The sequence below is a fragment of the Crocodylus siamensis genome, chromosome 7 (assembly GCF_052110815.1).
Source record: "Crocodylus siamensis isolate JL-2025a chromosome 7, ASM5211081v1, whole genome shotgun sequence".
NCBI classification, from domain to species: Eukaryota; Metazoa; Chordata; order Crocodylia; family Crocodylidae; genus Crocodylus; species Crocodylus siamensis.
The window spans coordinates 68989967-69003135 of NC_143401.1; the positions used below are offsets into that span (position 1 = coordinate 68989967).

At 37.6% G+C, this 13169-nt stretch overlaps 1 protein-coding gene across 5 annotated transcripts in view; it reads left to right on the plus strand.

Moving 5' to 3' along the window:
- ZNF518A (zinc finger protein 518A) overlaps window positions 1–9979 on the plus strand; it is a 74391-nt gene extending 64412 nt beyond the window's left edge. For 4 of the 5 annotated variants that reach the window (XM_090057561.1, XM_090057563.1, XM_090057564.1 and 1 more), the window contains exons 2-3: window positions 550–675; window positions 4322–9979. In XM_090057561.1, coding sequence (XP_089913687.1) covers window positions 4446–9059 — 4614 coding nt within the window. In that variant the 5' untranslated portion in view covers window positions 550–675; window positions 4322–4445 and the 3' untranslated portion in view covers window positions 9060–9979. Of the gene's footprint in view, window positions 1–8; window positions 229–549; window positions 676–4321 lie in introns of those variants that run through there. The other variant, XM_090057565.1, reaches the window with a different exon arrangement.
- The last annotated feature ends 3190 nt before the right edge of the window (window positions 9980–13169 follow it).

Here is a 13169-nt window from a genome sequence, read left to right on the forward strand (position 1 = left end):
TCAGGTTTCCCCCCTCCCCCCCCCTTTGTTTTTGTTTTTTAATAAAGCACTTTTCACTTTGGGAATCGTTTTATAGCTTTTCCCATAGTTTGACTTCTGATTCTTGAGGTTTGGGAGCGGGTGGGGAAAGGGACCCAACGCTGCTCCGTGTAACAGTATCTACTGGTTCTGGCCCGTGGGGCATGTGGATACCACAGTTAGAAATACCGAAGGAACTGAGATAAGAAGGTACATTTTGGTGTGTGAGGGTGCACGTTGTGTGTTTCATTTCTGTTTTTTGTTTTGCTGAATCCCAATTTGGTTCTAATTGATTTTTTTTTTTAAATAGTTCACTTACTGTGAGCCTTCAAGAGACCGAGAAGTGATTTGAATTTTATTCTTGACAACTGATTTTGTTCTTGACAGCTGGTTTATCCCACAATAGATTTTCCTCCCCCATTTTATTAGAAAACATACACAGCATCAGATTATGAAGAACGTGTTTGTTTACTTTTTAAGATCTCCTTATGTTTACAGCTGTTTAAAATCTTTTTTAATCTATATTTCCAGATCCTTCAGTCCACTATTTGACCTCACTGCGGCCAATTCCGAGCATTGTATAAGCACCCTTTTTTCTTCCACATGAAAGATGTTGAGAAGGCTATTGAAGAATGAAACCTAATCTTGTTTTAATACGTAAGTTTTATTTGCCTGTTTTTAGGCAGGGATAAATTTATTAGACTTATTTTGTCTTGCTGTGTGAGAGATGTTCTTAAAAGAAGTTGCTAATATGTAATTCCTGTGTTAGCGTAAGATATTAACTTGCAGTTTGTGTGGTTAATTAATTAAGTAGAATACAATTTAGTTGGATAAATTTGGGAATTGCTTTGTAAAGCTTATGTTCTGTTCAGTTAGTATGAGACTAATTGGAGTCCGCTTTAGCCGAGGTTCCCAACCCCTGGGTCGCGAAGGTTGGCTGCCAGTCTGCAGGAGAGTTGCCTACCGGACCAAAAATCTAGAAGTGACTGGCATAAAAAAGGGTTGGCTGCCAGTCCGCAGCATGCTAATCACTTCTGGTCTGCAGTATTTTGGTCCATGGTTGCTTCTGGGCCGCGGTTTGCTGGTTTGCGGTCCAAAAAGGTTGGGAACCACTGTACTTCAACACCTTCTTTGCATAAGATGTAACACGCTCTCTGTGTTCATTTTTCCTGTGAAGATACAGCCTGTAGATACTGTAGACTTACCCATTCAGTACACTGTTCCATCTCAATCTGAGCAGGCAACCAGTAGAATCAGAATTAAATATTGCATGATGGGACCTCTAATCTTAATGGGCTGCATGTCTTTTAAAGATGATGTCTAGCAGAATTGCATCATGCTTTGGTCACTAATGCTTTCTATAAGAACTAGAGTCTCTGCTTTTCTAGATCAGTGGATTTTACTATTGACAACAGAATATATAGGTAACAATATTTGTTAACAACCTGTGCATGTCATGTCTTTCAAAGGCTACAAAGTAGCATATGAAGTAGCGCAATACAGAATGGACTCATTTCACATTTGTCAATAAACAGGACATGTTTAACCAGTTTTCTAAGGGTAAAATTCCTGTTTCTTAATTTTAAACTCTGTGGTTTAATTAACTGAGGGCTACTGTTAGTTAAATTTTAATTATCTAGTTCAAATTATTGCTGTATAAAGTACTAGAAAGTGTTGCTCTCCCATTGCAAACACTTGTTTGGACATTCTTAAGAACATTTTTGTACAAGCATATTTTAAGAGATTTTTTTTCTTCCTCTAATATATTGAAATTTAGCAACCTCTAGCTTCTTTCTTCATTTAATACAAGATCCTTTTTCTCCAGACTACGGGCAAAATATTTGAAGGCCCCCAATAATGATGTTGTAAGAGCTGGTAACTTAAGCTCTTGTAGTTCTTGTGCAGAGAGGGGGGATGGCAGCTCAGATTACAGCATCTTGTGATACTTCCATTCCAGATCTCTCAGGTTTTGCTAGGTAGGAAGGAAGTGAGAATGTGGGGAAAAAATTGCAAGGACAAGGTCTATGCAGGAAAGAGCTTCATAGGTTATGGAATAGTGAGGTGCAGACTTGCTTGCTTTGCCAGTTTACTTTGAAGAACAGAAAATGGTGTTCAGTGACAGTCCATCCCAACAGATACTGTGCTGCCATGTGGAAGGTCTCATGTTTTGGCATGGACTTGGGCTTCCATAACTTATTTCTGTTTTAATACTTTTACCGAAGCTTGCTGTGGAAGCACCTATGCAGAGCCTTTGTAGAACAGGACATTATACTAGCAATATCTGAGTTTACAGTTCACTAATCCAGAGAAATATGTTCATGGACATAGCCAATAAAGTTTTTATTTAGGAGGAGCCTTGGTTATGAGACACCAGTGATTGGCATCCTCTCATCTGCAAGAGACGGTGAATATTGCAGCCTGTGGCATAGATGGCTTGCAGTGTGTCATACGACTGACTAGTCCAGTCTGAGATTTGCATGATCTGTGTGTGTGTGTGTGTGTGTGTGTATGTGTGATGATTGGGTGGTTTGTGAGCTGCTTGCTTCCTATGGACTCTTCTCTCTTCAGGCTGTTCGAATGAATTCCTGTTGTGGACTCTAATACCCTGGTGGAGACTGATGTCACTTGTTCCAGTTGCTTGTCAGCGTTTCCTATTAGTCAGGATCAATTCCAAATGTCTTCATATCTCGCTTGCATGTGTCTTTTGTAGCGAAGCTTGGGATGTCCTGTTGTCCATGTTCCCTCTGATAGTTCCCCCTATAGCATGTGCATGGGTATACATCCATCTTCCGAGCTGCTCAGATGGTCTAGCCAGTGCAGTTGTCTGTCTGGTTTAGCTGTCACACTTGATCAATTTTGCCCTTTGAAGAACCTTTGTGTTGGTAACTTTATCTTGCCATTTGATGTTGAGTATGTGGCGTAAACAGTGCAGGTGGAATCTGTTTAACTTTTTCTCTTGATGTGTATGCTGGGGAAACATGGACAACTTATGCACAAGTGCTGAGTATGCAAGCTTTGCACAGTAGCATTTTGGTCTTGATGGTAAGCTTTGAGTTGTTCTATATGCTTTTAGTTAGGCTGCCACCATCTTCAGCAGACTTTCTGATGTGAACATTAAGTTCTTCAATGAGGTTTGTGGTTACAGAACCTAGGTAACTGAACTTTTGGACTACTAGCTGGTTCTCATTAAGGGTGACTGGATCTTGTGGAACTCCATGTTCTAGCACAACTGTTTTCTTTATGCTGATAGAACAAATGCCTGGCAAGCTATTGGAAGGCTATCCATGATTTCTTGTAGTAGGTCTTTGTCATGGGCTATAAGGGCATCATCATCGGCGAATAGAAGCTCCTTGATAAGCAAGCAGCTTTCAAACTTTAGTCTTTGCCTTAAGTTGTGACAGGTTGAAGAGTTTCCCATCTGATCTTGAGTGAAGGTACACTTCACCTTCCGTGTCTTGAAATGAGTAGTTCAGGAGTACTGAGAAGATTCGAAAGAGTGTAGGGGGGAATGAATTGGGAGGAAGCTTGATTATGAGACTGGCTTTGGAAGAGGTAGTTTTGTTTTTCAATAAATATATGCCTTCAAATCCATCTATATAGTCATATGTAAATCCATGTACACACTAAGATCAAATGTTCTCACTTTCTAAGCATAATTTTTGGCAAGTACTATGAGAAGTGGATGCATAACGGAAGCTGATAATTTTCACTTCGAGTCAAATTTCACTGAACTAGTTTTAGAACTTATAAAATCATTGGTACCCATTTCATAGGCGAAATAATGTGGTTTTTTTTTTCTTGTTTATGGATGGAATCCAGAATTCATTTTTTCTTGAGTAATGTGTACAATCTGAGTGTATGTAAGCAGCATTCTGAAACATTCTGAATCTTATACAATATCCACTTCTATTTACAAAAGCTTTGTTACAAGGAATATACAAACATATTTGACAACCTAGATTGTAGCCTAGCTCATGCCTTTCTGAATGAATTGGTCTGAGGTGATGCCTTTTTTCTAGTTGCGAATTACCGAAGTATTTTGCTGCCTTTTTTAGTATAGTGATTTTCTTTTAATATACTGAAATACATATATACCTAATGAGAAGTTTCAGAAAAAAATTGTTTTACAGGCTTTTTTTGTTTTCTTTTGACCTGGTACTGCTAACTTCTAAGACTTAATGCAATAAAAATAAATATAATGTGTTGATCTGTGTGTATTTTTTCAATAATTTGATGAAGAGCATGTTGTCATTGCTTTTTTAAAAACTGATTAATGCATTGTGCTTTTTTTTTTTTATTTCAGGGTAAATTTTAAAATGGGGAAATTCGTAGAAGTCTGAAGACGTTTCGGCACAATAGTCTTGTCTGCTTCATAAATTAAGAACAATCTCACAACCTACCTAAAATAGAAAAAGGGATGTTTTAAAATGATGCCATCTGAAAAAGAACTTTTTTTTTGTGGTACAAAACAAACAACTCTGTTAACAGATGATGCTGCAAAGGAACTTTCTGGAAAAAATGCTGTGGAAAAAGCACTAGTGAATGATACTTTAAACATAATGCCTGAACCATCAATTTTAGATGTCAGTTTTTCTTATGAACTTAAAAATGTGAAAATTGATTTACCCAAAGTGAACATTCCAAGTGAAGTAATATTGAAACATGAAGTTGATCGATATAGAAAACTGTTTCAGCATAAACAGCAAACTGCAAGAAAGTCTTTAAGTCAAGAAACAGTAAATGGAAATAACTTAAATTATTCAGAGGGTAACAACTTGCCAAGGAAACCAGAAGTACAATTTGAAGAAGAGGGGTTGAAAACTACAGCAAAAATACTGAATTTCACCTGCTCAAAATGTAGAGACAACATTAAATATAGCCCGAATGATCTGCAGAAACACTTTCAACTGTTACATCATGGAGAGTTGCCTTCATACCCTTGTGAAATGTGTAATTTTTCAGCTAGTGATTTTCAGTCATTTAAACAACATCGACGGACCCATCGCAGCACTTTAGTAAAATGTGAGATTTGTAATGATGAGCAAATGTATACCTTGTTGGATCTGACAAAACACTTCACATCAAAGCATTGTGTAAATGGTCACTTCCAATGTGAAACGTGTGGATTTTCTACTCAAGATGTGGGGACATTTGTTCAGCACATTCATAGACATAATGAAGTTCAGTTTAAATGTGGTAAATGTCATCATGTAAGTTGTACAAAAGGGGAGTTCCAGAAGCATCTTCTTGTTCATACTGGTTCATTTCCTTACAGTTGTCAGTATTGCAACTACAGCGCATCACGAAAGGATTGCCTCTTAAAACATGTCATAGCCTTGCATAGAGATCACTTGTATGCAAAAGATAAACTGGAAAAGGATAAATGTGAAAAGGGAATTGTAAAGACTCCAACAGGGCTAAAACTTGTTTTGAAACGGTACAAAACTGGAGCATCAAAGAAGGCTCTCTGGAGACGGAAGAAAATTAACCATGGACGTGACAATACTGGAGAGAGAAACCTGCAAGTGCTTAGAAATATGAACAAAATTCAACCCAACTCTGAAGAGGCAATCCAGTACGTAAAGGATCTGCATGTGAGTGAAGAAAAGGATCATGTTATACTTAATGAAAAGCATAATTTCCAAAGCGGAACATTGTCTCCTACCACTGCACAATATAGTAAAATAGAAGACCGATCAAGTTTTAGTTTGGGATTATTGAAAAACGCTGTCCATGGACCTACAGTGCTGATGGTGAAAAACAATAAAATATCTGTTCCAGCAAACTACAGTGCTAAATTCATGGGATTTAAGATGGTGGATGGAAAACAACATATTGTAATAAAATTATTACCAACAAACAAACAGAACCTGTGTTCATTGCCACAAAAATCTGATGTGGTTAAAGATGGCTCATCTGATTCTTTACTACAGACTACTGATGCTTTTGGCTTGTCTTCAAGTACTACATCATATGTGACTGATCAGCCAACCCCAAAGAATAATTTTGTTCACACATTAACCTCCTTTCCACTTTCAGTTCCTGCCTCTCATTCAGGGAAACAGAGAACAGAAAAACAAAATAACTCTTTATCGTATGGTAGGAATAGTTCTCAGATTGTAGCACCTCCTGATGTAGTAGTGGGAAGAAGTTCAGCTCAATTGCCAATGAAGCTGGGTTCAGCTGGACCTCCCTGTGACTTGAAGACAAAAGTTGGAACTAGAAATAATGTTCTATCATGGGGGAATTGCATTGCTCACAGTCATCCTCAGGTATTTTCTCCCACGATTACGAATACACTTCACTATGACCCCATGAAAATGCCCTTCCCTAATGAGTTTAAAATACAGAATGGTGGCGTGCACCGTAGCAGTGGAACTAATCATCTTTACTGTTCATCTGTTGATTCTTCTAACCAAGGATTACCGCCTTTTCATAATTACTCTAAAATGAACATATCAGACAATCCTGCAAATATTTGGATGTCAACAGATGAAAAATCTCAAGAAATCGCATATGGCAAAACACTTGCTTTGCAAAACAGCTTGAGAAGTGAATCTGTATCCTCATTTTCACAGCTGGTAAAGGGCTTAAATTGGGAAAAAAATGTGTCATCCCAGTCAAATATTGATAGAATTTATGGATATGCAAACACTAAGAATAATTCTCTACCTTCAAAAAATGAGTCTGAATGCGTTAATGGTAGACAGTGTTTTATGGAAAAACAGTACAGTGGTGACAAACAGTATTTGGACACTCACTTAAATCCAGAGGTAGAAAACATAGCTGAGAGATCTAAGGCAGAAAATGTTTCGGACTGTATTAATTCATCTCTCATGCCTAAGATCACATCAGTTTTCTCATTACAAAGTAAGCAGGCATGTAATTATTTGTCGCCTGAAGTAAACCAGTTATTACAAGATGTGTTAAAAGTAAAAACAACTACTCAGCAAGAATCTCACAATAAGTTAAATAAGTTCATTAAGCCTCATTGTGACCAGTCATTTTCAAATCAGCTGGGTAATAAAACGTTTACACACTTAAAAGACTCAGTAAGTGCATGTAGTTTACCCAGTCTTCCAGCTAATGCAGAAAGAGAGCTGAATGTGAGACGTAGCATAAGAAATGAAGGTAAGGAGAGGACACCAGCGATTAATACAGAAGAAATAGATAAGTTATCTAGAATTGTCGGTGTTGACGCGTTGCTGAAAAATCACACAGATGCAATCATAACAAGGCAGTTGATAAAAGACAGATTGAGGTCTACAGCCCAAAATCCTAGCAGCTTTTCATCAATTCTTCCAAAACAGAAAAAAAAAGTTTTGGTTCAGTCACCTCCAACAGGATATCTTGTACCTTTGCATCTTGCTAACCAGCCAGGATCGCAAGTTGTTTCAGGAAAACCTCTTCCGTCAACCAGTTCATCTGATATTCAAACAAATAAAGGTATACCTGCATCCTTTGTTTTAAATAAGGGACCTGGAATGATACTGACATTTAGTGGGAAATTTGGAGCAGTTGCAAATGTCGCCAGTGATAGCTCTCAGGTTTTTGGGAGAGTTGCATCTAAAGAGTATAATAAAATAACACCATCTTCAAAGACAGATGCAAAAAATGACAGTTTTAGAAACCTTCAGAATTCCTGTAGTGTTAGCAGTGCACCTGATGAAGTAGTAAATGGTTCATCAAATAGTATGTCATTCAGAGAGCCTCTTGTCATTACAAATTCGCCTGATTCATCTGTGAAAAGAATTACTTCTGTAAAAATGTTACCAGAACATAAAGATGCTATGTTTGGTTCCTTTGAGTCAGTGAAAAAGGGGAACCAAGAGGAACAACCAGTCTATGCACTATTGCCTGATGGACGACAAGCAGTTTTTCTAAAATGTATGACACCAAACAATCCTGCAGTATGTGATGTTTTTCAAGATAATGCTTATAATCAAAACTCTCAACCAAAGAAAACAACTGGAGCCATGCAACAAAAGCTTTTGCTGAAAATAAAAACTTCTAATGTAATGGCTGGTATAAGTCAGTCAACCAGCAAATCGGTGCCCTCGCTACAATTGGAGAGCATGCAGTCTCAGAAAAATCCTGCACTAGCACAGAGACAAACTCTTCTTTCTTCTAGCGATGCCTTATTCTTACCAGGTAGATTGATGCCAGCAAATGCCTCTTTGGCAAGCTCTAATTCAACTTATTCTGTACTTCCTGCAGAACCTGTACATTCCACTAAGCCTACAGGGGCACGGTCACAGAGATGTTCAGTTAATTGTAGACAAGGTGTAATTGCTAACAAAGGGAATAGTTTTGACAGTCAAAAGTCCACATGGAACACCAGAAACACAATTTCAAAAGTCAAAACTCGGTTAAAACAAGCTTGTTCTGAAGCGGTGGTTTCACAAAGAAAGAATTTCAAACGGAAAACGAAAGATGATTTTCAAGAGCCCCCTAGAAAAAAAATAATGTTGCACAGGAAATGTAAGGAAAAGAATCGGACTCAAGTTATTACTGAATCAGGTGGCCCACACAGACCAAGGGCATCAAAAGAAACTGTGAGAACTTTAAAACTACTTCCTTTTAGTTCTAAGCAACTTGTGAAATGTCCTCGGAGAAATCAGCCAGTTGTCGTATTGAACCATCCTGATGCAGATGTTCCAGAAGTTGTCAATGTAATGAAAACGATTAGTAAATTTAAAGGACATGTTCTTAAAGTTTCATTGTCAAAGAGAACTATAGATGCTCTTTTGGAACCAGCGTATTGCAGTGTTTTGGACATAACTACTGAAAATCTTTCTCAGAAGAGGCACAGGATGATTAAACCTATAAGTCCTGTAAAAGAAAGATTTGTGTTAAAATTGACATTGAAAAAGACAAGTAAAAACAATTATCAGATTGTGAAAACTACCTCTGATAATACCCTGAAAGCTAAATTTAGCTGCTGGTTTTGTGGTAGGATATTTGACAATCAAGATAATTGGGTGGGACATGGCCAGCGACATCTAATGGAAGCTACTCGGGATTGGAATTTGTTAGTATAATGTTGCTGAATGAAAAAAGCAAAAAATTAACTACCATACAGTACTCCTTTTTAAAGAGCCAAATTATGATAAACAAGTTGTTTTATATTTTAGTATCACTGATAAATTTTTAAAATAATTCAAAATGGTTGTATTTTAAAAGAGGAATGGATTTTTTTGATGATGCTGGACCTAGAGAAACAAAGAGCTTTGTGGGGTAGATATATAATTAATGGCAAATACAGTTCCATAAAACTGCATTTTTTTTTTTTTTTGTTACTACTATCATGTCCTATATTTTTATTCTCTAGACTAAGTCTTCAGGGGTTTGGTTGTGTACATATTTAAGAAACCTAAACATGTAAATATTTTTATATTCAGTTATTTGCTATAAATCTTGCACAGAAATTTTCCTCGCCCTTTTTTCAGTTCTGTGCATGCACTACTAAAATTGATTTATAGGTTTTTCAACTACACACAGCTATATTATCCTTGGGATTTGTTTTGTTTTAATTTCAGATGTTTAGTTCTTGAGTTTGTTGTTTTCAGGGATTGAACACTATTGTTAGCAAGTGCCTAAAAGATGTGAAGCAGTTTACATTATGTCAGCTGTGTAACCATAGGTCCAACTAGGGCCATACCCCAATAGTTTCATTTAAACAAAGCCATATGTGAATGCTTTAAGCTATATTGCTATGCACATGACACTTGTACTATTTCTGTGCAGTTTGTCTACTTTCTTAGTGAAGTATTTTTCATATAAATTAATAAACATGTTACAATTGTGTTTTAATACATTGAGCCTAAGAATGGAATCAGTTGGAAATGTACGGTATGTGTGCATATATATATATATATAAAAATATTCATAATGTATATAGTGTTTAAGAATGATGAACATTCCTAATTTGTATTGACTCATTAAATTTGCTATAACTTTATGTTTACAGATGATTGTGAGCATTTATAGAATTTCTAAATATGTTCTGTCACAAAGTGTGAGAAAGGGGTTGGATGTCTTGCACTCATTGTAGTAGCAGACCAGAAATTAGATTATACTGTCTTCGGTGTGGCGGGAGAGAGAGGGGGTAGTAATCTGTGCAGTTAGTAACTATAGATTACTTAACTGTCTTCACTCATGCTTTGGCCATTCCCCACTCATACAAAAGAGAAGGGGTTTAACATCCTCACAGGATTCCCATTGGCAAGGATGAAAGAAATAGCTAGTGAAAGTGACTAAGGAGCCTTCTGTTTCACTGTGTGTACCTGCCTGCAGCTTAAGGGTCATAACCTGTCTTTTGGAGATTGCTATGTTCAGGTGGGGGTAGACTAAATCTTGGAGTCCTTAATAAGTTGGTGGAAGTTTTGCCAAGATTGCGCCACAGAAATCTGATTTCAGCTTTCCAAATACTGTAGGAAATCACTGGTGAAATTCAGCAAAAGCTCATCATGTAAATCAGTGTAAGGCCTTAAATTATACTTGGGCCATATACTGGTTTTCTATGGAATAGTGCATTGTTAATCAAATCTGAATATGGAGACTGATTCTGTTACCATTAAAGGTAATGGTAAGCCTCTTACTGATGTGGGTGGGAGCAGATTGAAACCCATGGTTCATTTTTATAAGGTAATGAGTGTTTAGCATATTTCATCTGAAATTTTTCAGTGTTTAAATATTCATAAATCAGGAAAATGATACAAGTACATTTAATAGAAGCTTCCTCTTCGGATCTCCCTGTAAAAAGTTTTGGCATTGACAGATTACTTGGCATAATTTTTTATGCCTTTCTGGATGTGTTGAGTTAATATTTACTTGTGCCAGGAGACTTTTTAAATAAGTGTCTGAAGTTCCAAAATGTATTGAGTGATCTGATTTTTCTGCTCCCCCCCCAGTGGGTGGTGACTAAGAGCAGCTTTGCTCTCAACAGACTTTTCATCTTGATCTCTAGATTTTGTTGGTGTATACAGTGAAGTTCTTGGATGTTTTATGTCATTTTGTTGGGGTTTTTTCACTTGAGGTATTTTTTTCAGTGGTGTGTGACTAAGGCTGTGTCTAGATCACACAATTACTGTCTCTGGTAATGGCACTCACAAATGAGAGCGCTGCAACGTGTGCAACCGCTGTCCAACCAGAAGTAGGATACAGTGGGCCATGTGGTGATGGGGGTAGGCTAAATGGCACTGCCCTTCGGCAGTGTTAATTAGCCTGCTTTTGGTGCACATGAATGCAACTCTGGTTGCAGAGGGTAACACACTTAAGATCATAGGAAGGTAGGGGAAGGGATCACAGGTTCAGATCTGGATTCATGCAGCGTATTTTAGGGTATCATTGCCAGTCTTGCCAAACTTGCCATCTAGACATGATCTGAGGATTTTCCTAAAGAGCTGTGCGTGTACTGTATTTATTTTAATCAAAAAGGAGTTTTTCCCCCCTCATTTAACATGGAGAGAAAAGTTCCCTTTTTGGATTTCAGTATGGGGTTGTGAGGGAGGAGGATGGCCAACTACTGTGGCATTTGACTGGCCGTAGCCCAGGATTTGTTGGCTGCTGCCTCTGCTGTCCCTGCCTCCATTGCTTACCTTCTGGCTATAGCTCAGCCATGGCCCCACTCCAGCCTGGTCTGGTAATGTTTATGGTAGCACCATTTCCAGCCCAGGCTATGGCTCCAGGACCCGGACAGAGTTACCACTACCACAATAGCTGCGTGACCTGGTTGGACCAGGGCAGGACTGGAGCCGGGGAGGGAAGGGGGTGCTAAAATTCAGGTGCCAAAGCATGCAGATATGGGTGGTAAGGGGGTGCAGGTGCTGAGGGGCAGGAAGAAGTTGAGGGGCAAGGTCTGGCAGGGGGCAAAAGAGCAGGGACCTGGCTGCTTGCCAAGCTCCTCCTCTTCCTCCCCCTGCCTCTTTCCTTGCTGCAGTGGTGAGGGGGACACATTGCAGGGTCAATTTAAATAATGAGATTCTATACATGGAAAATCACAACAAACACATTTTCTCTGCATAGAATATATTGAATAGTGTTATCTTTTATATTCAGTCTTCTTGGCTTTGGATAAATATAGTAGTTATGGAAGTAGATTTGAATTGAAACATATATGTGCGTGTACATATGCAAATTGAAGATTGAAGGGGAATTAACACAAACTTAAGAGAACTGCTTTTCCTTCATGATGAGACTGAAATTCAAATTTCAGTCTCATCATGAAGGAAAAGCAGTTCTCTGAAATTCAAATTTCAGTCTTAGTAGTTTTAAAACAAACACTGTAGTGTGGAGAAAGGAAGCACTGTGGGGCTGTTGCTTAGCTTTTTAACACTGACTTGTGAAAGAGTCTACCACTTAGACTGCTTCAGTGTGACATGTTGCAGGGTAACCAGACAGAGAGCCTGCATACTGATGGCAATTCACTGCTGCAGCAAAGTAACTTCTAGCAACCTGAGTTGAGATATGGATGTTTTTGTAAATAAAAAATTCTATAAAATTTGATAATAGGGTATAAGATATTACAAACATTTTCTGTAATGTAGGTGTTCAAATTTTGATTATTTACTAGATTCACATGATCAACTACTAATAGCTAGTTTAAAATAATGAGGATTTAGGTTTATTGTACCTTTTTATATATTTTTCTGAACTACTCAGGACATTTTTAACTGAATTGATCAAGTTACTATTATAGAAAGCATAACTTTTTAGAGACTACAGTCATGTATACTGTCTGTATACATTTTTATAAGTGTTGCATGTTTAGAAAATGTTCGTATCTTTTGAGTGTTTTAGCTCCTTATGCATCTTCTTCATATAGCCGAAGAATCCTACTAAGAGGGACTTCACTAATTCACAAGTTTGTAAGTGTTTCTCTGCCAAATGTAAGTATTGCAGGCATTTATTTAAAGACTTTCATGAAGGGTAATAGCATTGGTTAGCATTGAACATTAGCAGTTCAGAATGAATTTTTTTATGCTAGGTCATCTGCTTCAGGCTATGTATGTGGCTTTTTAAAATTGTGCAAAACTAGTGCATCTAGTTCCAAGAACATGTTTAGGGACAAATTCATCTTTTTGCCCTCACTAAAAAAAAAAGACACTATAGCAGCTTAATTGAGATGCTTTAGTGCCTTTACTATGTGG